The following is a 25867-nucleotide window of genomic DNA, read 5'->3' on the forward strand; positions in this document are numbered from 1 at the left end:
TGAAAGAAAACAAAACTGGTGATTATATAAACATTCTCAAATATTTATTAACCAATTTACATAAAATCATTATTATGTACATCTCTCACATAGCGCTAAATCATCTCACATCGTGGAGGGCCTTCTAGTTAGATACTTAGATAAAATGAAGCACCAAATTGCGATATATTATGTATCTTTTGCGAAGCTCTCTTTATAATGGAAAAATAAATGTAACTAAAAAATAAAACTGTCGTGCGAACACGTGTTTATTTTATATAAATATCTCAATATAATGTGCTGGTTAGTGGCTAACATAAATAACAAAATAATAAGCACTTACGTTATGTCCCAAAACATGAAAGATGGGCTCAGGGTAGCGTTAACGGTCTCTAACTATACTCTTACATATATGCATTATCTATTTACATTGTCGCTGAATAAAAAACTTTCTTTTAAAGGAACAGTACTATTTCAATAATAGAATTGACAGCAGATAAAACATTTTGTAAAACTATACTGACAATTTAAAAATCTATTGTAATCGATAGAGGATGATTGGAAGTGATTCTACAACCCTCAAATATGGTCAAGCATTAAAATTAAAATAATGACTAATTAAATGAATATCATAAAATGCATAAATCAAATTTGAGAAATACTATAAGATAAATTAAATATTTCATATTTACTACATTAGTTTAGGGCACGTAATTTTTAATGATGTTAGAAATCTTAAATAAAATATGATATTAAGTACAATTCACATACAATCAATCCTGCCTTACTATACATCTTATTATACACATCTTCCCTATATACATAACAGATGTTTTAGCCCATGTTGAAATAAATCTTTACCTAAAGGTTACCAACCAAAAACCGAATGGATTAAAAAATCTTTTTTTAATCCATTTTCGTTATACATTTATTTACGTTGCGGTAAGTAAATTTTATGGAAATTAAAGCAAACATAAAAATGCCAGTCCTGTACCATTTGAACGAAGATAATTTTCATTTTGCAGCTCCTGCATATATTTTTTGCGGTAAGTTGTATGAGATTTGAATAATACTGACAATTGAATCCCATAATGTTTTTCATAAATAATCCTTCTGTTTTCAACTATATTTAGCAATAAGAATGATGACGATTTTAAAAGTCATAATTTATCATACTCGCGATTGCGAACAAAAATTTAAGAACCATTTACATTCAAATTTAAAGTCAGTTGTATGAAAAATTTATAAAAAATAATATTATATTGTTGTTTGAGGAATTAATAGAAAGACCACGTCCGCACAATGGGCCCCAGTCACACGAATGAATAAGTCTTTTAGTATTTATCTAAAGTGGAATGTTAAACGAATCTCTAAGTACGGCCTGAAAAACACATAAACTTAGAATTTAAGTGTTAACCTAGAAAAATATCTATGTGTTTTCAGGCCTTAGGTCATCTATAAACGACGTCACACATTAAATAGTCGAAACTTCGGAATAAATAATGGGTTCCAGTTTTATTATAAGCGCAATTATTAGAAACGAAAATTCAAAAAAAATCTTTTCATTATAGTATTTATATAGAAAAGCAGTAAATTTGTTGTATATCACTGCATGTTTATAAAAATTATTTGTCATATTTACTATTTAACAATCTTTTAGCGAGCATTAGTAGCAATAAGATATTCACAAAGAAATTAATAATATAAATAAGTGAAAATATATGAAAAATTCCCATTAAATCTCGTAGAAAAAAGATGGAAGTGGGATACCATATTTAAATGAGAATTTATAAGGGATTGTTACGTTAGTATTATTTAAAGTGTGACGTTATTACCGATAACTATCTTTCACCACTATATTACATACGGTTGTGTCTAATTTCTCAAATTGCAGCTTAAGGAACGACCCACAAGCCAATATGGCCAACCGCTATTTGTACAGCGTGTTTGTTTGTATGGCTGCTATAATATACATTTAGCATAGATAAATTATGAACATAATTTCCACATAAAAAATAGACAATATATTTATTTAGCCGTTTCTGAATCATCAAAGAATTCGAATTTCTTACGAACATTTGGACTCAGAAGTTAAAATATAGGTTATATAAAATGTTTTGAAATTGTTATTTATTTTTCTTTTAATTTATGTTATTATATGTTAGGTGCTTTGTTAATAAACTTAAAATGACAATATATAAAGCAGCCATACCACATAGCGACTAACATCTACCAATTATACAGTTAGGCATCACTATACATTGGGCGTAAGATAATTTTGTGAATGATATATTATTCAGTCATATGTAGCCATAATTTTGGGGTATTAACAATGATTACAATAAAGAGAATTGGTGTTTCAACATCTTGTATTTATCAATTAAATACAATGACTAACCTTCTTTAAATATTTTGAGTTTTGACTCAATTTCCCTTCCATTTCTAATTTTCAACACCAGAATAATATATAACAATAATCACAAAAATATCTAACACTGTCTGTTTGTCCGTGCATCCCTCCAAACCGGTAATAATTATCGTATGCCTTCTATCGTGGGTGCATGTGTCCCGTGGGCCACTTGTCTCATGGGCCGAGTGTCTCATGGTCCACGGGGCGCACGGGCCAAGTTTCGTAGGCCGAGTGTGACTCTATCCGTGTGGCCCATGACCCACGGGTCGTATGTCCCGTGGGTCATGTGTCCCGTGGGCCATGCCCCGCGGGTCATGTGTCCCGTGGGCCTTGCTCCGCGGGCCGCTAGAGACAGAGGGCCGCGCGTCAGTTGAACAGGTCCGGGGGGAAGTTGTTCACCTCCGCCTGCTCCAGGACCGGGTTGCCGTCGATCGTGTACGACACCCTTATCCGGAGACGGAGTGGAGTCTGTAATGTAGTTTGTACAATTATAATACTATCGATTTTTTTAAAGACAAACCTTTTCTAATAATTAAAAAATGTATGACATAAGCTATATGAAGGCACATAACATCTAATATCAATTTCTTGTTCATCAATCTCTAAATCAAATAGAAAAAGTCCAAAAGAAAATATAGAAAAAATGATTAAAAAGTGCTAAATACCTTGGAGGGGTTGGTGACCTTGAGCAGTTGCGTGATCTCGCCCTGCGGCGTCAGCACGCTGCCCGACGGCGACATCATGTCCAGTCGGAATGTCTGCGGAAAAATCATTTGTTATAATGTCTAAAATTATAAATGAAATGTCTCGTTTCGTCGTTTTAAGTAATATTTATGCACGTAGCGGTGTAATTGTTAGCAATTATTTTAATACATTCAATTAGAGTGAAAAAAGTTTAATCTATAAATAAAGTCAATGGTTTTTATTTTTCGACATTGAAAATTAACATACATCATTATAAATAATTCAGCCTGAAATAACTGTAACAAAAAAAAATCGTATTTTTATAAACCCAGCGTGTATAGATTCTTTTACATGGCATATAAAAATTCTACATTCGCCCATATTTAGTTAAAAATGATTATATCATTTATTTACTTAAATCCAGTCAGATAGGATATGGCCACCTATATCGTACACATCGCTGACGGATTCCACTGCCATATAAAAAATAATCCAAAATTTTTCTAAACCCAGCCCACACAACTAACACTCGACAGAGCCGCTGGATTCCGTTCTCATTCAAAAAAGGAACGCATTGCACATTTGGTTTTTTTTTTGCCAATACAGCCAGCACAAACAAGACAGGCAACTCACCCTTGGCAAAGCCTCATTTCGTTCTCATTTAAAAAAGGAACACTGCAACATTTTGTTTTTTTTTTTTTTTGGCTATCCAGCCAGCATAGACAATACAGACGACTCACCCTCGGCACAGCGGCCTGGAAGAGGAAGTCCGTGATGGCGGCGGGCGCGGTGGAGTGCGCGCGCATCGTGATCGCGGCCGTCTCGCCGCCGCGCCGCACGTGCAGCTCCACGCGGAGGCCGTTGCGCTCCAGCGCCGTTACTATCGTCTCTGAGGGGGTTTGTATCGTCAACATTGTTACTGTATCATTTTACATTGTTGGACTAGCCTCTACTTAGCTGAGGCTGCGAGTAAAGAGTTAAATAAAGTTTATAGAGTATTTCTAGAAAAAAAGAAGGTATTAATAGAAACGCCAATTATTTTATAGGTTTTATATACGGCAATTATAATGAAACAAACCTTCACAGAAAGCTGTTTATACTATTTTACAAAAAACCATGAATTTTTATAGGAATTAAAGAAAAATAACCTAAACTATAAATAATAAATTAGTTAACATTTAACTAACCCGAGGGCGCAGCATTAGTGACAGCAGATGGCGAGGCAAACAGTCCATCTAGCAAAGAGGGCGCCATATTGTTATTGAGGCTGCTCACGCCGCTGACACCGCTCATTGCGCTTACTCCGCTCACGGGCGCGCTCGCGGGCATAGTGCTAGTCGCGCTCAGGTCGAGACCGCTCAGTAGATCGAGAATGTCCTGAAATAAGATAAATGAATGATGAAATATCGTTTAAACCACATGTATAAGAGTAATTACAATAGTTACAAATCACAACTATTAGGATGATTTTATTCAGTAAGTTTCCTCATGTGGCTATGCTAGTATTTTTAAATTTATCGCTTTAGTGTATATTTAATTAACTAATCGTCGATAAGAGCGATGACTAAGTAATGACTATGGACATTTTGAATTGGAAAGTGAATTGCGTGACTGTTTTATTTTTTACTAGCTGCGCCCCGCGGTTTCGCCTGCGTAAGGCCGTAGGAATATCGGAAAATAAATATATAATAAATTAGAGGAGTATAGAATAAAGAGTTGCCTATGTGTTATTCCAGGTCTCCAGCTATCTCAGTACCAAATTTCATAGAATTCGGTTCAGTAGTTTTTGTGTGAAAGAGTAACAAACATACACACATCCTCACAAACTTTCGCATTTATAATATTATAGGAGTAAGATAGTAGGATAGGATGCTATAGACAGACAACCGATCTGGGGGTTCTTATGTCGGTAAGCGACCACGACCCCCCATGAACAAATGTTCATTAGTGATGGTGATCGCTTTGTGAATGTAAATACAAAGATAGGGGAGGGAGCTTCTGCTTTGCAGAGACAAATGCGTTGCCCAATTTTAAAGAGCTACTGAAAGAACCATGGAAAAAGGAAAAGGACCACATTGACAAGGACCGAAGGCTCTGGCATTCATAAAGCTATCATGTTCATATGTACGATGGAAAATGGACGAGAAAAAAAGATACGCATATACGTATGAGCACATGTATAGGATAGTGTCACACTATACATTACATCTAAAACTATAAAAAATACCGAGCATACAACTCACATTGGTAGTAGTGTTGTTGTTGGCGGCGGGCGCTGCGTGTTCCACGTCACCATTGGACAGCGGCTCCGAGCCGATGATGAGATCCAATAGGGCGTCCTGATTACAAAACAACTTTGTAAGCACTTTTATTAATTTAATTTTACATACTGTTAATATGAAGCCAAATTTTGGTTTTATCACGCTAATCTCAAAACTAACAACTGAAATTTTTTTTTCACCATTGCATATGTATGTGATCTCCGGTTCCCACGTTATATGCTGTATATGTAGCCGGGGTGGTACGCTAGTATTAAATACTTGTAAAAAAAAAAAACTAAAAACTTGAAGCGTGTTCAAAGATACAATTTAACTAAATTGTCTCACTTGCACCTATATCAAGTAACTGTAAGGAAATTCATTAATCCTGCAGATCCTAACTAGGATAATAATAGGAAAAATAATAAAATAATTGCAATATTATCATCAATCCTTCATAAATTTATATATAACTCAAAGGTTAGTCACCTCTGACATAGTAGACATATATATCAACGCGCAGCTCAAACCACTAGACGGATCGAGCTGAAATTTCGCATGCTGATAGATGTTATTACGTAGGCATCCACTAAGAAAGGATTTTGACAAATTCTACCCCCAAGCGGATAAAACAGGGGATGAAAGTCTGTACCATGAACATTTATATATGTACCACGGCCGGGGCGGACCGCCAGTTAAGAAATATACATAGGTATAGAATATACGGGTATATAATATATAGCGCACCTGGTCGGGCGGCGGCGCGGCGAGCGCCGGCTCGGGCTCCGCGTCGCTGTCGTCCCGCTCGGGCGGCGCGCCCGCCTCCATCGCCGGCATGCGCTCCAGCAGCGCCGGCCGCAGCGACGCGTACTGCCTGCGCCCGGCCCACGTACGTTTTAGTTAGTCGAGCACGCTTCGGCACGAACTGGGCCAGCTCGCACCGGGATTGTACCACACCATCGCAGAAGACCGGCGTAAAATAGTAGCATGCTACCGTGTTTCGTAAGGCGAATGGGTGAGACGAAGGCACCTATCCTTTTTCTTTCCGTTTCCAGTCCTTACTTGAGGAATAAGGTCCTCTCATCTCCTCCCTTTTCAATTTGGAGTCGGCAATCCATTTGTAGAGGTGTATGGGGTCTGCAATCGACCTTACGCCTCTCCAAATGTTCATGGGCAGTGGTAGCGTTTACTATCAGGGATCGTTCGATGAGGGTAGGGGAGGGGGCACGAGCATTGTGACGTCATACGCACAGTGATGCGAAATTTTATAAATGACAAACTCAAGCTCATAAATATATACATCATGAATTTTATTGCCAAGTGTTTCCATAGAAACACTTTCGAATTATTGTTACTACTACTCCAAACAGCTAAGCAAATAAAGATTTACCTGAACAGCTGTGACAACTCGACACCTCTCTGTTGCAGTTCGATGTGTATGTGAGAGCCGAACGTGTCTATGATCACGCGGATTTTACTGGAAACACCATAAAATATTGTTATATAAAAATAAAAGTTTAAGAATTATAATTTGATATACAAGATATTTCGTTGATATATTTCTTTACTAAAAACTTGCTTACAACCTAGTTTATTTCCAAATTTAATAACTCTGTGTCTTTATTGAAATCTGGAACTTAACAAAATAGTAAAAAATCAAGTATGTGCAGGAAGATAGGCAGAATTAAAATGGTTTTGGTGCATTCTGAATTGTCCAGGGAAGGTTTAAAAGTTAAGAACAATACGGAGGTGGGCGAAGTCGCTGGCGGGAAGCTAGTCACAGATATTTATGTAAGTTACACCACATATAACGCAAAAACCCGAAAAAAAAATTAAAGCTTACAAAAAATAGTCTACCCGGATGGAGCCGGGGCGAGTAACTAGTTACAAATAAATAAATAAACACTTACTCCTGACTCGGCTGCGTGGTGAACCTGGTGGAGAGCTTGGCCAGCGACAGCAGCAGGAACTCCTTGGTGGTAATCGACAGCTGCGTCGACCACAACAGCTTCTGGTACACGTCGATCACGTACTCCTCGGACGGCCGGCTGAACTCGTCTGTGGACGCGATGGTACATGGTTAAGTGTGTGTCGGGTATAGATACATGTTACAAAAAAAGAAAAAGTGAAATTGTAAAAATATTAATTTTTGATGTTCGTCTCACAGATATTATTTCAAAATAAAATGATCCATTAGGAATCTGTTACTACATTTTCGATGAGATACATAATGCGACAACTAGATTATAAATTATATTATTTTGGTTACACTGCGGTTTCAGAATCTCCTTAATTAACTAGGTGTAAAAAGAAATAAGCGTACCGACTCCGTCGTCGTCTACCATAGATATGGCGTTACTGGCTTCCGAGACCAGCATGTCTCCGTACTCTCCTATCGTCCAAGCCGCAACCTGAAACAGTTTAGTAAAATTTGCATGTAGGAATTGAATGAAATTGGCTTTGTTTATTAAGTTCGGTTCATAGGGCCTTCCAAATGGACACCAGGGTTTTGCAGGAAGGATGTACGAGGAAGTAAGACAATAATTTTGCATGCTTATGATGCTGACTGTACACAAGGAGGCATATAAGTTGGCATGCGTTCCTTTACTTTGCTCAAAGGATAATTGATAAATATGCATGCCCAACTGTACGCGAACGGTTTATAATTTTACATGCTGACTGTACGTGGGAAGCATCCAAATATTATATAATTTTGGACGGCTTTTGTCACGTGTGTAAGGGTGTGAGAGGTTAAAAGTGATGGAACTTCACCGATCTTCAAACTCAAACTCAAACATTTATTTATCCAATTAGACTTCTTACAGAAGCACTTTTGGATCGTCATAACATAGTTTTTTTTTCTACTGAGAACAGCCGGCGAAAAACTCTATAGTTGACGCATTTTTTTAAAGTCAATTTTTCCAAGTACATATAATATGTACACAACACTAACTGTCCCGTGGCTCTCACAACGTTCCCTGGATTTCCATCATTGGTATATGTTCGTTGCTGACGGTACGTACCTGCACGAGCGGCTGCTTCTCGGTGGCGTCGCCGCAGACGGCGGCGCGCTCGAGCGAGATCCAGAGCCGCATGGCCGCGTACGCCTGCCGCTCGCCCGGCGCCGCGGACACTATCTGGATGGTGTTCGACACGGTGTCGTCGCGGAGGTAGTTGCCCGCCTGGAATGTTCGAGACGGACGTGTTAATGTATTGTTTCTTTCAATAAAAACAAAAAAAAGGCATTGAAAATGGACGAAGTTTGGTTATGACGCTCTGCGGGTATGCTCATTTGGGCATATAGCATCCATAGAAAATTAAAATATTAATTGAAAATAAAGTGAGAGAGAGAGAGAGAGATAGAAACAAAAAAGTCATTGAAAATGGATGATGTTTAGTTTTGATGCTCTGCGGTACGCTGGTTTTGAAAGAGAGAGGGAGAAGCAGAAAGAAAAATCGTCATTTCGACGTTTAGAGATTTTCTTTTCATTTGGTATACATATGTTGTCACATTCAATTCTTATATGGTTTTATTATTATCTCTAAATATATAAATTTCGTGTCACTTGTTTGTCAGCGATCGACTCCAAATTTATTTAACCGATTTAAATCAAATTCGCGCATAATGTGCAGTTTGATCCAACTTAAAAGATAGGACAAATGACCACCCAGAACGGGGGCTTGCAGCTAGTTGGGTATATACACCGACCTTCAGCAGCACCTGGAACAGCGTGTCCAGGTGCCACTTGCTGCTCGGCGCATGCCGCTCGGCCGCCAGCACCATCGCGCTGGAGCAGTGCGCCTTGAACTCTGCGTCGGACCGCTCCAGGAACACCAGCAGCTCCTTCATCATGGCGCGTATATTCTGCCCGTTGATCAGCGCGAACGACAGCTCCATAGCCCGCCGCCGGATGGACACGTCGGGATCCTGGTAAGAAAATTCAGATAGGTTAACTTCTTGCATTGAAACAGCATTGAGACATTTATGATAACTTGCACAGTTTTTTTGGACTTAGACAATTATACAGAAAACAGGTATTATGTGATGTCGGGTAATTAAATTACGATCACAACGAAAAATATAACAGTTTTCTACTATCAAAATAGCTCAAAATAGTAGAAATTTACCTTTAGAAATTAAAAACTTTTCAACGGATTTTAAACGCGATTTATTCCTTATATTATTAACCCGACGTTTTGAACACTTAACAGCGTCGGGTTAATAACATAATGAATAAATCGCGTTTAAAATGCATTAAAAAGTTTTAAATTTCTAAATGTATACTTAAAAATCAAACACAAGAAATTTACCTTTAAACACTCCAATATAGTCGTCCTATGTCTCTGCACCGCAGACGTGTCCACGTGTACCGTCCTCAGCAGCGTGTTCAACGCCACATATCTTATATTCTTATCATTATTCAGCAAGAACCGTCCCAGTATATTGATGGCGAGCACGCGCAAGCTACTCTCCGACTTAATGTCCATGATAGAAAGCACAGTTTCGTATAATATCGTGTTGCCGACATTCTTGCTCGTCTCCGTGTTGGTCGCGACCTGGGCGAGGATGTCGTTCATCGCTTCGGACGCTTCCGCGTCGTTCTTGCCCAGTATCCGGAGGAGACGAAGGATTTTCACCTGGGAAATAAACACATATTAGGGTTCTAATTAAATTACCCCCACCCCCGCCCTCCAAAAGTACAAGTATGCTATAATAAAGGTGAAAGGTATAATCTATACATGGGAAATTATCACATATTAGAGTTATAATTACCCCTTAAAAATACGGGTATACCATGATAAACCCCAAAAATTATGAAATTCAGGATTCTTAACATACAATTATTTTCTCAAAAATAAACTCACCTGTAGGAATGGATCGGAGACACCACTGACATCGTGCTCCGGCGAATAACCAGCGAGGATTAAGTTCTTCAATATTCTCACCAAATTCGGCACAATCTACCAGCAAAACACAATTAAAAATATCCCCTTTAACGGAGAAAAACAGCGCACAACGACAGAAAGCTGAGGGATATTACAATTACTAATTATTTACACAACCAACAGGCGAATGCATCTTCTAAATACTCCAACGATAGATAACAGAAATAAAACGCTGCTGCATAAAGGGATACGAAAGTAAATAAGTACGATAAAAAAACGACATTTACCCCCACCGTTGCATTAGTTACGTCATCGGGTGCAAAATTCAAACGAGTGGCTAAAATTAACTGGTATGTGTTCTCATTTTATTAATAAGTAAGTGTAAATATTAACATAAAAAACCATAATATGATGAGTACATTAAGAACTGTAGTCTTAAAAAAACAATATGTTAATGCCAACGGACCTACAACCATTTCTCTGGTGAGCATTGTACCAGCCCATATTTTGAGATCAAACTACAAACCTATCTGCAACTAATATAGTGCTAATATTGTAACTTGCTCCAGGACGATGATAGTAATTACTGTTTATGGTAAATTGTTTGTCCATTATGAATACCCAAACACCCTGAGATAAATCAAGCTTCACAGTCGAAGGACTATGCGTACATAGAAATTTATTCGTCAGACTCAATACGTCGAAAATATATCCACCAAGCGAGGGCAATAAGCTGAATATTATATTGGTAAAAAGTTAAATTTTGAAAACTCTATAATCTACTATTAAAAGCATAAGTCATGTATAAGAATTTGAAGTGACTTGCGACAAAGTTTATACCAGTTTTTGGGGTATATAACCAAACTACTGTTTACAGCAATAATATATAAATTTTAGTTAATTAAATATATTTGACGGTGAAGCTTCCAATTACGCAATATATACCATTCATAGTTTCATACACATTATATGACCAACACAACGACATGCTAGATACATCTTAGTTAGCCTGTTGATCTAGATATGCCTCATAAACCGACTTCAAAAAGGAAGTAGTCCTGTATATATTTTGTGTATTCTTTAACTTTTGTGTGTACTTTAACAGACCTTATTTAAAGATAAAAGTCGGCAATTGAAAAAATAAACAACCGCCCCAAGATAAGACTCCATATAACGCATATTTATGTTATTAACTATTCGATTTATGAAACAATAATCTAAATCAACAGACGTGACGGTATAGTGCAAGGATCATCGTATGGATTACCTCGCGTTGCCCGCTCTCCTATGGGACAACACAAACATACATTAGTTATATTATACATATTTACATTTTAACATACATTATTATTATAGCTCAAGACAATACAGGACTATAATTAATCCTCACGTTAGATGCAGCAATTATTATTTGTAGCTATTTAATCACCCAATTAAAAACATTTTGATATATATATTTTCTCTCAATATAAATTTATAAAAATGCAATAGCTTAATTTATTAATTTTATTTTGTCTCCGATATATTGCAATAATTAAAACGGTGTAAACATTTCTGTGACGTAATATTTTTCTTGCCAATTCATAAATTGAAATTTCTGAAAGTTTCACTTGTATGGTAACCTCGTTAGAATTAGCACGGTTCTAATAAAAACATCAGAGCAAAAAACGATAAGCGGTTGGCGAGGCGTTGTGAGTGAAATCAGTTCGATAAGATTAGCTCGGTATATTTACAGCGATTCAATTAATTTTTACAAATTTTTTCGATGTTTCGCTAGTTTAAAATCAATAATTTAAAGAGGCATGTTATAGAACTTATTCAGTAAGGGTTGTAATAAAATTCAGTTTAAATGAATGTGGTTATTGCGATATAATTTTTTGCTAGGATTATTTGAATAATTTTAATTTTTATATACAAAATTGTTACTTAAAACAAATTTATAATCAAATGTACAAGTCGAGACTAAAGTGAAACCACAATGGATAACCCGTTAAGCAGTACTTAGTTCAGTTTAATGACCGATTTTTTTGTAAGTCGTCGTTCCCAGTGCGAATTAGGGTTGCCAAATCAGATTTTAACAAAAAGTTAAGCAAATTATATTTGTATTTAAAAATCGATTGATCCCATTTTATTGTGGCTGAAATCTTGGATTTCAAAATTGCCACATAGTGTATGGTATTCTATTAGTCAATCAATTTCAATCGTTACCCATTATGAGGGAATCATAAAAAAGTTAACCACCATTTGTGACGGCGGCTTTCGTTGATTGCTATTCATCAAACATAGCTAATAACACTTCTACCCTACCTTTCAAACAAAAAAAAAACACAATATAGAAATCACACAGCCACACGAAACTTAAAAAAATAGGGTATATGTTTATAAGATTTAAAATATATACCTAAATAAAAAAACTTCAATATCTTAATAAAATTTAATCCACATGCAATGGTAGTTATTGTTTACATAACGAATCGCATATTGTTATGTTTTATATGCCGTATACATATAAATTAATCGAGAATAATTTTCAATAGTACTTGTTATTTTATTCATGGTCCTGTTACATCTACATTGTGCATACAGTAATTACTATTTTATAATAAGTAATATTACAAATTGATTCTTATCCAAAACCTTACACAAGGTTATGTATACTTAAGACCCAAAACAATTTTATTCCTACAATCCAGGTATTTAGAGGATTTTACATGAAAAAGAGAGAAATTACAAAAAAAAATGTAAATAGATTTTTAATACTAATTTACATTGTATTATTTTATATTCATAATCAAATTTTATATGAAAATTTAAATTAAATTAAATTGTCACGGGCACATAGCATGAATAATTATACTTGAGAAACATTATGATAAATATTTGACAAGAACGTATATAAAAGAGGTTTACCTCTTAAGACCTATAATAGGAAAAAAACTGATACGAATTATATTGAAAGTTGGCAACCCTAACAACCACAGTACCAGCTGATTTTTTTACTGAAACTCGATCGTTTTACACCTGGTTTCTGACTCATCCCATGTTTTGAGAGTTTGCGAAAAGCCTCTTTACGTTCGGTTATTTATGATTTCCTTAGTTTATCCGGAATAAAACAAATTCAACAGTTTATTATATTCATTTATGCATTGAACACTTTTCGAATGGTACTAAATTTAGATAGTTACGTCATACCGTGTATATACACGTGTGTATATACACAGAATCTATTTATTTTAGCAGGTAAATACCATGTGTTAGGTTCAAAGACTAGTCTCGAAAGTCAAGTAAGACACGTAATTATTTGTAATTATACCACTTGCTCTATTATTTAAACGACATCTATCATTGTCTACAGTAATTATAGCTTGTGTACAGAAATAACTATTATCTTTAACTAGCGACCCGCCCCGGCTTCGCACCGGTAATATTAATACATATATACATATAAATCTTCCTCTTGAATTACTCTATGTATTAAAAAAATCATCAAAATTTGATGCGTAATTTTAAAAATCTAAGCATACAGATGTACAGACGGCGAAAGGCGACTTTGTTTTATCCTAGGCAGTGATTTTAATTGTAGCCCACTTAAAAAATTAAAAATAGTAGAATAATTATTAATTAAATGGGTTGTAATAGAATTTTCTGTTAAAAAAATTATTATTTATCATATCGAAATATGTTGTTGACAGTCGTAGAAATCTAATGAAATATACGTACAATTACCTGATATTACATCTATGGTTAAAATATTCTTAAAACTAAAGATTAATGAATTACATCATATCCAGGTACACTTAACGCGACTCTATGGCGAACGCAATAAGGATCAAAATAAATCTTACCTTTTTGAAATGGTTAAGCGTGTCCGGACTGTTCTCGCACATTTCCGTGATGAGGGTCACGCCGGTGATAAGCACACCTGATAACAGTGTTTACATCTTGGTTATAGATTGAGATATCCAAGGAGATATAGTATTATGGGGCAATACCTATATTTTTTATCCAGGTACATGCATTTTAAATCTTTTCGAGTAAAGATAATTAATCAGTATCATCATCATCATCATCAGCATCAAAATTACGGTAATAAAAAAAACGGAAATTAAAGTAACATCTTTTAAGTAAACAAGTACATTAAAATTAAAGGAAAATGTTTAAAAAATAATTCCTAAACTTTTCACACATTCAAACATTACTTTTATAATCAACTACATAATATAAAAAATTAAGGTAAATATGAACAAAGATGCCCCAAATTTAATAACAGTTCATTTAAACACAAAAAGCCTGCGCAATGCTTCAACCCGTTGATCGACGAATCAATCAATTTATGACAAAAGCCTACTCGTTCATTGCAATTCAGACTCTATATCACATCAGTTTAGATCTATGTTTGCTTAGAGTTTCACAGTGATATCATGCGACACGCCTTTATTAGATAATAATCAATTCAATTATTTATTAAAGGTAGAATAGTCGTTGTGATTGAATTATACTTTGTCTGGCAATTGCCTTTTTTGCTGAAAGCTGAGAGAAATAAACGTCGTAATTACGTTTCAAACTGATAACGTGTGAATGATTTTATAACACAAACAATTATACTAACAAGCAATTAGAGTATCGCAAACAATAATTAATTATTATTATCCCAGTAGATATGAAGATACATTTGCTATAGTTTTGATCTGGAAATTGTAACTTTCTTGAAGGTAAAGCTTGTAGAAAAGTGAGCCATATTAGTCTTAAGTTAGCTGGCGTGTCATCAGGTACTAACCAGTCTTTATATTCTAGAAGTCTTCTCTCTACTAATTCATTAGTCAAGCAATTTAATGTGACGCCAGCGTTCTCAATAAATAAACGTATTCATAAATATTTTCCTATGTTAGATTCTATTACAATTGTATCAAACCAAGCATATATGTGAGCAGTGGTGTAGCAGTGTGTCTGTAAGCGAAAAGTCGGGGGTTCGAGACCGAAGAAGCGAACAAGAAATGCATAAATTGTTCAACTTATTTGCACATTCTACAAATCACCACTGCTCGAAATGGTTAATGAAAACATCATGAGGAAACCGGCATTTCGAAAATTCATAAGTTGACGACATGTGACATCAGCAAACCCGCACTTAGCCAGCGTGATAGATTATGCCCTGATCCATCATAAGAAAGATGTGTCCTAGCAATGGAACTTATACGGGCTGATGATGATATCTTTAGTAATTGCATCTTTTTAATTAACCCTAATGAAGTCCACCTTGCTGTCTATATTCCTACTGTGAATTTCCACCATCGCTGCTGAAACACTTGTTCCTATTACATTACTCACCATGGTTCTTCTCAGTCAAGAGGCTCCTAGTTGCCGGCAGGAACATTTCCATCAGATCCGGCACTCGCCTTATGATCCTGAACGCGCACAACGCCGCCTTCTTCTTGATGTACGCGTTTGGCGACTTTATGAGACGCTCCACTTCAGACGCAAGGTCTCGGGCCATTTCTGGGGATGCGATCGCGCCGAGCGTGCATAGCGCGAGACCGACTACGAACTGCGTGTTGCTGTTCAGGTCACTGCGGGTAGGGTGAGTGTGTTCAATGTTAGGTGGATGGTACTTCCATCTATCTATAGAATGTCAAGATCCGTTGCGTTTAGTTTTAAAGATTTAAGCATACATGTATACATAGCTCCAGACGCGGATAGTTGCGATCATTGCCTAGATTAAAATATCTGGGGATATGAAAAAAGAGTAATGTAATGAAAAAGGTTTGCTATAGCAAATGTCATGTGACTGCGGGTAAGCTTGTGCTGTGTGATAGATATATGTCTATCTATGTATGATGGTCATTTATTAGATTTTAGACATGATAAATAAATGTACAGATTTGGGTCTATATAAATTCACATAAATGAAAATATTAATACAGGAAAAATGCTAAAATATATCAGATATTTCGTCAGCAAACATGCGTCCAATTTTCGACATGTCGTCAGAGCAATACTAAATAAGTCATAACATTTTTACACCTTGACATAAAAGGCGAATTACTACATGCAATCATTGGCACGAGATGAAGTGAAGTTTGGGTTAATTCATGTTAATGGATGTGCAGTTACCGCGCGACGGGGAACGATTTGTTTATCAAGTAGAAAATATATATACGACTGTCATAGATAAAGTCCATTTAAGTAAGGTAAAACTAAACGGTTTTTTCTGTTACATATAAAAGAAAATTAGTCAAAATAAATGACTAAATGTAGTTAAATTTTGTTTTTGTAATAGTTAGGTCTAATTATGAATATTATAAATCACATCAAAAGAGACGTTGGGACCGTTCATTTACGATATCAGCAGCATCTAAATTACATAATATACTCGCCGTCACCTCGCATGTAAAATGACGTGTTCTAATATTAAATTATCAACATGTAAAAGCCTTGATTGTGAATAACATGTGGTTTCAGAGTAGTTACATTAAAGAGGCTAGCTCATATTATAGTACAATAGACGCGTAATTTGAGCTGGGGTCGAGTTCCGATTGCAGTTAGAGGCCTTCTCATATAATACGTTAAGCCGCAAAGACGTGACACATTCTTTGCTTTGAAAGTTTATAAATTGCGACTGTTGACAGTAATATCAGCTCTGTTTATATATGTTTTAGAAAATAAATTTAGCCGATTAGGATACGATTTATATTGCTTCAAAGTACTCCAATTTGTACAATTGTGTATGAATAGATGTTTAAATTGGTGATGAATATAATAATTACTTTAGTTCATAACGACAGATACCAGCAGGTTTCTTTCGACTATATTAGATTCATTAATTACACTGTTCGGCTTACATTAAATGCGAAAAATATGGCTAGTGCGTAATTCCTTTACCAAAAGAAAATGTATTAAGGTTTTCGTGGAAAAGCAATTTCCTCAGAGAATGTGGAGGTCTTCATGGGATCGGTAACAATGGAAAGGTCAATTGTCTTTAGGGGGCGAAGCCTGCGTGGAATGTATAGAACATCATTCCTCGGGGAGCATTTGTATGTGTAGGCGTTATTAGGTGCTTGGCTGGCGTTCCTTTACAATTGAAGGATGTAGATTTACATATAAAATAAAATCTATTTCATTTACGTAATGGTAAGCCATTTAAAATATTATTTGTAAATGATAATCTGTACTTAGTAGTTGTAATGCGTGGAAATAACATTTAATTGATTGATTGATAAACTATTCAATAAGTAAAACATTTTCCATGTTTAAATTACTAAATTTGATTACAATCCGCCCAACCCTTTAGCCGTGAAAGCTAAATGATTGATAGGTAGCAGTTTCGTTATTTCATTTTCAGTTAATAAATTGTTATACATGCATTATACAGAAATGTGACACGAAAGCAAATAAATTTTAAAATATTGAAGCAATCCTACCAATCCTACTTTCTACTAATATTATAAATGCGAAAGTTTGTAAGGATGTGTGTGTGTTTGTTGCTCTTTCACGCAAAAAGTACTGAACCGATTGCAATGAAATTTTGGTACGTAGACAACTGGACAACTGGAATAACATAAAGGCAACTTTTTATCCCGATTTTACTACGGGATATGGACTTAAGAAAACCGGTTCACAGCTAGTTCTTCATAAAGTAAATGCAAGTTAAATTACAACGATTATTTTTAAGTCCATTCTAAGCACAACCTTGTTCAATGCCAATTATTATGTGTTTTGACAACTTTATACTGACAGAGGCATAAAATCTAAACAAGATGCCTTCCCTTGGGAAGGGTTAAAAGGAAATTGCGCACCGTCCAGTCTCCGCTATGAATACAAATTGAATTTTCCCAAGTATTTTTAAAGATCATTGAAATTCAAATGAGTTTAAAATCTCAAGAGTTCTTTCGAGACGTTAATCTGAACTTTAAATGAGCTCTGAAAAGTTAATTGTTGAAAGATTTTTATGCAGATGGTGCTGCTCTTTTTGAATACCTAAGGATGATAATTGTTATTTTGTACATGTTCCTGGGGCGGGCGGAAGCACTATCCTATCAAACAATAATCTTCGCAAAATAAAATTATCGTTTATTGTAATAAATATATAGTCAAATTGAGAAACTCTCTCATTTTCGGGAACGCTTCAGCCGTATTAAAAAAAATGAAAAAGTATTAAATTCGAAGGAATTTTATATTTTAGTTTTTTGGTGTTTGTTACCTCCGAACTTTCAACTAAGAGAATCTTGGTCCGAAATAACGCGACATTATCTTCTTTTCTATTAAGTGAAATTTCAATTCAGTTTAAACTAAAAAAGGTCGATTATTATTAATCGTACAAACGACTATCGATAGAACAGTGTTGTTTATAAGAAAATATCTCCGGTAATTTTTTATCTCGTTTGTTAGTTCATAAATAAATTTGTTTACTAAAATAAATAAACCATTCATACAAAAACTACTAAAACCTCAATTAAATATGGAATAAAGCAATATTTTATAAGTAATATTGCATACAATGTGCTTCGAATAAAAATTCAGTAGTCGAGTTGAGGAAAAACAATAGACAAAAGCTTTGTTTGTACAAAATTTTTAACTGTACCAGTAATATTTTATTTAAAATATCACTCAGTATCGCAGCATTGGCCTTCGCATTTATTACTAGCACTAAATCATGTACGTCATGCTTATATCTAGATATCTATGTGTACAGTAACCAACGGGCCGATATTTATTACATAGGTACGGGGTCGACGGTCTAGACTCTAGACTCTAGGCTACCTACGTTTAGTTCAAACACTAGCGTTCGAGTTTCTTAGTAATTATATGGGATTATCTGATAGGTTCATAGCTATCTGATGAGGGTTCAAGGAAAAATGATTATCCTTTATATTAACCGAAAACTTTTGGTAGATTTTAAGGCTTTCGCGCTTAAAGGGCGTTTAACCGGCGGGCGTTTATAACACGATCGTGCCATTTAAGATTTATTTCGTAAGTTTTGAATGCTTAAGAAATAACAAAAGATTTTCGTAAATGTCGAAAAATAACAATATTTATGTATGCATTGGTTTTTATCTAATGAAAAATGAATAAATTAATAAATGATTTTGTTCACATAGTTCAATGTTAAAGGTGACCAAATTGTGACATAACACTCGTAAACAGAGAAATACAAAGATTTGAACAATAAGGTACCAAAGCTTATATTCTCTGCGAACATGTGGTGTGCTGCTGACATTGTATCTCTACTCACTACAGAATACTACAGTAATTCGAAAGTAACTTCATCTGCGGATCTATCTTGCATTCACGCCTAAATCGCATAATGAATGTCGATGAAACAACCAAGGCTGTTGAATATAACCAGAGCAATGACCTATATCTAAGAAAGAGCATGACATTATGACCTATAAATATTTGTCAAATTTATTCTACGGTAAAATATTGAACATAATATAATTAAAAATAGACCCAAACGAGAGAGCAAAACGATGCAATAATCAAGGTACTTACTTCTTCAAACAATTCGTGATCAGCAGATGTACGTCCTGCCTCTCGTCCAGTAGCAACATAGCCCCAAGGTACCCCACCCGCTTGTCCGTGAACCGCGGGCTGGCGATCAGCTTGAGGCACTCCAGCTGGCCAAAGTGCGCCGGGTAGCCCAGCATGTGGATGTACAGCAGTTTCGCTATGTTGCGACATCTGGTGGACAGTATGTATTTTTTTAACTGTAGGCTTTAAGATGGTCTGTGTGTCGAGTCTGTTATTTTAGTAAATTATCACAGCGTTTACGATTCAATTGATAGTTTTTTACAATATAATTGTCAATGTAAAAAAAAATGATTTTTCCAGAACTAAATCTTAGTCTTTCATAGTATCGTATATGAATTGTGATGACTCCATGTAACAATAGTATAATAAATTTTCCTGTCATTCAATTAATGTATTTTCTAAAACTCTAAGAATTTTATGGTGAAAAGTCTGATATGACCAGATCGGTCATGACTGGCCATAAATAAAAAGCGGTTCCTTAATAGTTTTAACAACTTTATGGTTTTTCATACATAAGTGAGTAATTAATCATCAACCCGCCGGTAGGGAAAATCGTATCGAAGAAAGTGTATTGATTAGTTAAGGTTAACGCATTCTATCTACTTTTTAATCTAAACCTGCAACACAGTTGTTGCGAGCTAAAGACATCTACAATCAATTGCAAAACCACACTATCTACCAACCTCAACAATACATAATAATTGAGCGCATATTAATGAACTAGGTTTTTTGAATCTTCATTGACCACGGATAGTCCCATTCAAGTTTTTCCTCCCTTCCTACAGACTTAGCGTCCAAACACTGATCTCCCATAAGCCCCAAGTACTTAAAACTAGGTTCATATGAAGTTCATAAGAATCTCCAAACACACGGCAGCCAGCCCTGTAAACAAAGACAAGAACCTCACCTCCAAACGCTGTCCTCCTCCCTGAACGTGGATCTTATATAAGCGCACTCCTTGTTAACAACGCTCCGTTCTTCGGCGGCGGTTCGTGCCGCGCGAATCTGGCGGATCAGATCTCTGAGCCGCGTGGGCGTCTGCATCCGCACTGAAACCGGCGCGACTGTTACACGACACACACACAAAAAGCGTTCATCAGTGCATTGGTTAAAAGAAATTGTAAGCGTGTGTGCTTGCGTCGAAACTTATCGCCGGGTTTACGAGTGCGGTTGAGGTTTTGCGGGTAGTTTGCAGCTGGATTTGGATATTGAACTACAGGCATTTGAACGGTGGATGCGGTGGCGTGTGGACGTACATATACGAACACCATAATAGTCTTTATTGTTTACATTGCATCCGATACAAAAAAAAACACGAACAGACTCCAAATCTATTCCATATTTTGGAAGTCTATTCTAAAATTACTAAGATTTGTAAATAAAAATATTCTATTTATCATGCATGTGAAAATGTAGTTTACAATCAAAATAAGAACTTTCTACAGTGTGCAAAATATAATTTTCAAGGCTAATAAATTTCGACACAGCAACAAGGGTTAAAAAATAGAAGAAGTCTTTAGTGTCAGCTACAGAAGAGTTATTCCCACATCAGTATTATTTCACATTAAACAAGGCATTGAATAGCTGTCACCAAAGTTAATAAAGCATTTGCCCTTAACAACTACAAATAGTTATAATAAACAATATTACAAAAAAATGTGTATAAAGGCAACGGCAGTTAAGATAATAATTGAATATTCTACGGCAAATTCACATAAGTGTACAAAAAGACAAACAGACATACAGGATGAGTATAATTATTGCTTTTTACTTTAATTATATATGAGTAGTGATGTGCAAAATCTAACAGATACTGATTTTAACAATTTTCTTGATACAAGTTTATTGTATGTAAAAACATATTTTTTATATTTTATTAATAAGCACTAATATACAGCAGTATCACAGTTTTAATAGGAGTAAGACATTTACCTTTCGTTTGATTCTTTATCAGATATAAATCAAAATAAAAATCTCATATATTTCTTAGATGTTTATAGAATTAATAATTATTATAAGCATATCAAAATGTATAAAACAAGAAAATATTCGGTACTCACCTCTCTCTATGGCTTCATTTACTACTTGTTTTATGGTTGCAATGTTAAATGCCGGGTTGAACCTGGACAAAAATTCACATATATGTATTACAAAAAGATACAAATAAATAATAAGTTTTGAAAAGCTGATTCTACCTTTGAAAACCAACTAAGTTCTTGTTATTTTACTAAAAAAAAAACTTAATTTTATCAAAAAACTCATACATTTTCAAATTTTACCACCAGGCACCGGCTTCCAAATAAAAAAAGAATCAAAATCTGTTCACACAGACAAAAGTAAGTAACAAAAGACAAAAAAAGAAAAATATGTACTACAAATATATAATAAAATAGGTAACTTTATTTTTTAAATAACAATACACCATTAGCAACATAGTATAGCAGATGTTTTCTGCTTCTGTGGATTAAAATATTCTTAGCAGTTTATTTAATTCGAACAAGTGCTATAGTGTTAAAAAGTACATATTATATAGCCTATAGCACTCAGCGATCACATACACATCCAACAGTAAAATAATTTTCAAATAATTGGTCCAGTGGTTCCTGAGATTGGCATTAACAAACAAATCTCTTCAGCTTTCAATTATCAACTAGCTGTGCCCACATGGAAATAAATTTTCGTTGTACAAACATTCATCTCCTATTTTAGAGACAGGGTGAAGACATTTACTTAAAAAATTCTCATTAGAGCCTACAACATCATGACTATCTGTATCTGTATACTAAATTACAGCCAGATAAGTCGAGTAGTATGGGCTGTGCATTGTCAATTAATTAGAAATTACCCAACAGACAGTCACCTTCAAGTTTTTTTTATGTTAAAATAGTATAGATAATATTGGCTATATATACTTCATATATCACAATGGTTTTAAATTCCAAGGTTGATGATATTGTATTTCTTTTCATGCACATATCACTTGTTCGTGGAACTAAACAAAAAATGTTTTATCACATAGCATGCATAGCCATAATAACCTTATTATTGAAGCTTTTGAGTTTAAGCAAGTATTAAGTAACTCAATGCATTTTGTAAGAAATATGTTTTCATTTAAAAGTGTGTTTAATCTCAAAAACATTTAAATTGTTTTTAAAATTGAAGGATTCTTAATGCAAGCTTCTATTTAGCTACTAATTAATAATACTGTAATACTTTTATGTTAGTTATTTACTTACAACTCAAAAACTTTGTTTACAATATACAAACAAGTCTAATCATCTTTCTATGTTTGTTTAATTGACACAATTAATTTGATCTTTATAAGTTGTATTTTTATTTCTATTATTGTACCTTTAAACATTTTAAATGTCTTAACTCGCTCACTCTTACTTAATTATGCCATACTTATGTGTAATTTTGATTTAAAATTAAATGACATCAAACATAACCTGTATAATAGAAAATAACTAAACTCATCATAGTAACAATTGTCACTTTTATCAGAATTTAATAATTGTGTGTTGTCTTGGATAGTTGAAATTAAATTTAGTGACTTCGTTGGATTTTAAGTTACACTTAATTTATATATTATGTTATATATATAAGTAAGTAAGTAACTAAGTAAGTTGAAAATTTATTTGAATGCATAGCAATAAGATTATATTTATATTTTTTTGCGATTAATTATACTAAGAAAACAGTAGCTGTGTCTATCATTTTAATAAGTAGGCACACATATTATTTACTTTACTAATATGGAAAACATGAAACGTAATAATTACCCGGATTCGGAACCGTTCATTTTGTGTATTTTATGTTGTTTTTATCCAAAACAAATTAACTATCTTCCTGGAGATTTCTTTTGAGCAGTTATCACAAATGTTCTAAGACGACAGGTGCAATTTGCTGCAGAATTTAGAGTCGACGTAATGACACACTCTGCTTTACATTAACACTTGGAAACACTTAAATAATAATTTAATGAAAATAAACAATAATTAGGACAGTTCAGTCAGAGTTTTAAGCATTTTATCTCGTCACAAACCATAAAAATGCAAGTGAAATCGCATGCCACCTTTGACACAACAATTTCATATTTTCACTTTATATCAACATTCTACCATTGTGTTTCTGTATCGCAGATTTTAATGATATATCACAGCAAACTTTTCGAGTAAATCTTTTATCACAGATTTTACAGTGAATAATTACGACAACCGCCAGCTGACATTTCCTGCGTTGCAAGAAATTCAACATGGCCGATAATCATGACATGACTCGTTTACTCGCTCTTTCATTCAATAGATGACGTTAATGAGTCAAATGTGATGATGTTAAAAAATTATAAGAGTAATATTTAATAATTAATAAACATTACACTAAAAATTTTAATTATTTTCACACCCTAAAATTTTAAAAAACGTGTTCATTGAAACACATTTTTGGTTATTTTGTTATGATTTTGACCTATTATAGGCTACCTGCCTTATGTTGCGTAGGTATTTGAATACTGAGCTACGTGGAATTAAAAACTTTATCGTTATATTTTTTTCTCATGTCATATATATACTTATTTGAAATGATAAGTACATTTCGACAAACTTTTTAGATAAACTGAATTTCACACAAACACAAATTGCAGAATATTCTTCCCTTGTAGAAGGAACCTACCTTCTATTTTGGTCAGGTGGCAGGACACTCCAATCCACTTCGTACATAGGATATGCCATAATGTTGAATTATCGCACAACAACTTAAATATTTTCACAAAAACATTTCACAAAAATGCTCACTTTATACGCGACAGTGCAAACCGTACTGTTATCAGGTGTTTTATCAGGTGCAGGTACTCCTCAAATATCCAGTAATTACGTATCTCTTATCAAAAGTTACATTTATCACTAAAAAGGGATAGCAATAGACACAATACATTTAATGTTTTATTTTCGAATGTCAATACTGTATGTACAAAACAATGGGACGCGTCACATCATTATCTTAATAGGAAAGCTAATTATTATTCATTGCGAACGTAGTACTTATTATAAATATGGTACATGTCGTAACCGAATCGCTTTACAGATTGTCGTCGTGGTTTCGCGGCGGCCTTTCAACACTGTTCCTTTTTATACAGTCCACAAGCCATCTTATGCCTTCGTCCACTCCATCACTAAAAAAAAAATATTCAATAGGTGGTTAATAGGTGCAATAAAAGTTATGTAAATAACTAACATAACACATACGCCGCACGTTTACTTATGGATTACCTCGTAACTATTTACTATGGGTGTTCGGAGTAAGAATAATGCTCTACTAAATTCAAATATTTAAATGAAGGTGCAAACCTTCATGCAAATTAATCTGAAGGTTGTTTAAATACCAAAGTTTGTAGATAAGCGACACCCATAATTAGCAAAAAGTATAACTAATTACTTTACATAGTCATTACGTTCTAATGCGTTTGGGCATTACCGCATAGAAGAATCGATGATTGAAATTTGATAGAGAAGGTAAATCTTTCCGTATACATTATTTTACGAAACATCTTTTACATCGCACGCAGTCGTCAAAAATATCGCGTTCTAAAATTATTATTACGCGTCTTAAAATTTTGCAATTTAATACAAATATACGAATAAAATATAATTTCTAATACGATGAAGAGTTATAATTGTATGGTATTTAAGAAAATGCAAGAAAATTTTGTTTAAAAGCTTAAAAATTTTGATACAGGAAGTTTAAAAGTGCTGAAGTTTTTTTTTCGGTAAATATGTTTCATTGAAACCAAATATAACACATGTGTACACAGTTTAATGAATATATTGTATTGATACCTAGTACGCACAGTATCGTAAGACAGTAAATAAAAATATTTCATGAACATTCTTGACTTCAATTATGATAAAGAATAATATTTTTTATACCTGTTCTAGGTCACAGAATAATAAGTACAAATCCAGTATCCAAACTTAAAGAACCGCATAAAAATAAGTACACTACGCAATAAACTAAGACATCATGCGAAATATTTAACAAAAATTCTGATCATGGTCGTGAACACACTATAAATAGCATAATAAAATATTACAAAAACATTCATAATCAAACTTTTGTTACGATA

At 34.4% G+C, this 25867-nt stretch overlaps 1 protein-coding gene across 10 annotated transcripts in view; it reads right to left on the reverse strand.

Moving 5' to 3' along the window:
* Window positions 1–19: 19 nt before the first annotated feature.
* The window catches only part of LOC119834765 (AP-1 complex subunit gamma-1), a 27686-nt gene continuing 1838 nt past the window's right edge, over window positions 20–25867 (reverse strand). The window contains exons 1-21 of one of the 10 annotated variants that reach the window (XR_005288021.1): window positions 24418–24491; window positions 21807–21868; window positions 20654–20810; window positions 19708–19896; window positions 15547–15785; window positions 14064–14140; window positions 11486–11503; window positions 10198–10293; window positions 9643–9969; window positions 9041–9259; window positions 8355–8513; window positions 7655–7742; window positions 7242–7389; window positions 6722–6808; window positions 6079–6205; window positions 5317–5412; window positions 4261–4450; window positions 3814–3962; window positions 3055–3147; window positions 2706–2857; window positions 20–2675 (exon numbers count right to left, since the gene is read on the reverse strand). Coding sequence is in view for 9 of the 10 variants with exons in the window: in XM_038359242.1 (XP_038215170.1) it covers window positions 2756–2857; window positions 3055–3147; window positions 3814–3962; window positions 4261–4450; window positions 5317–5412; window positions 6079–6205; window positions 6722–6808; window positions 7242–7389; window positions 7655–7742; window positions 8355–8513; window positions 9041–9259; window positions 9643–9969; window positions 10198–10293; window positions 11486–11503; window positions 14064–14140; window positions 15547–15785; window positions 19708–19896; window positions 20654–20810; window positions 21807–21868; window positions 24418–24476 (2682 nt within the window). In the remaining variant the exon portion in view is untranslated. Of the gene's footprint in view, window positions 2858–3054; window positions 3148–3813; window positions 3963–4260; window positions 4451–5316; window positions 5413–6078; window positions 6206–6721; window positions 6809–7241; window positions 7390–7654; window positions 7743–8354; window positions 8514–9040; window positions 9260–9642; window positions 9970–10197; window positions 10294–11485; window positions 11504–14063; window positions 14141–15546; window positions 15786–19707; window positions 19897–20653; window positions 20811–21806; window positions 21869–23528; window positions 24001–24417; window positions 24492–25867 lie in introns of those variants that run through there. The other 9 variants (XM_038359242.1, XM_038359243.1, XM_038359249.1 and 6 more) reach the window with 9 other exon arrangements.

This window comes from Zerene cesonia, chromosome 20 (genome assembly GCF_012273895.1).
Source record: "Zerene cesonia ecotype Mississippi chromosome 20, Zerene_cesonia_1.1, whole genome shotgun sequence".
NCBI classification, from domain to species: domain Eukaryota; kingdom Metazoa; phylum Arthropoda; class Insecta; order Lepidoptera; family Pieridae; genus Zerene; species Zerene cesonia.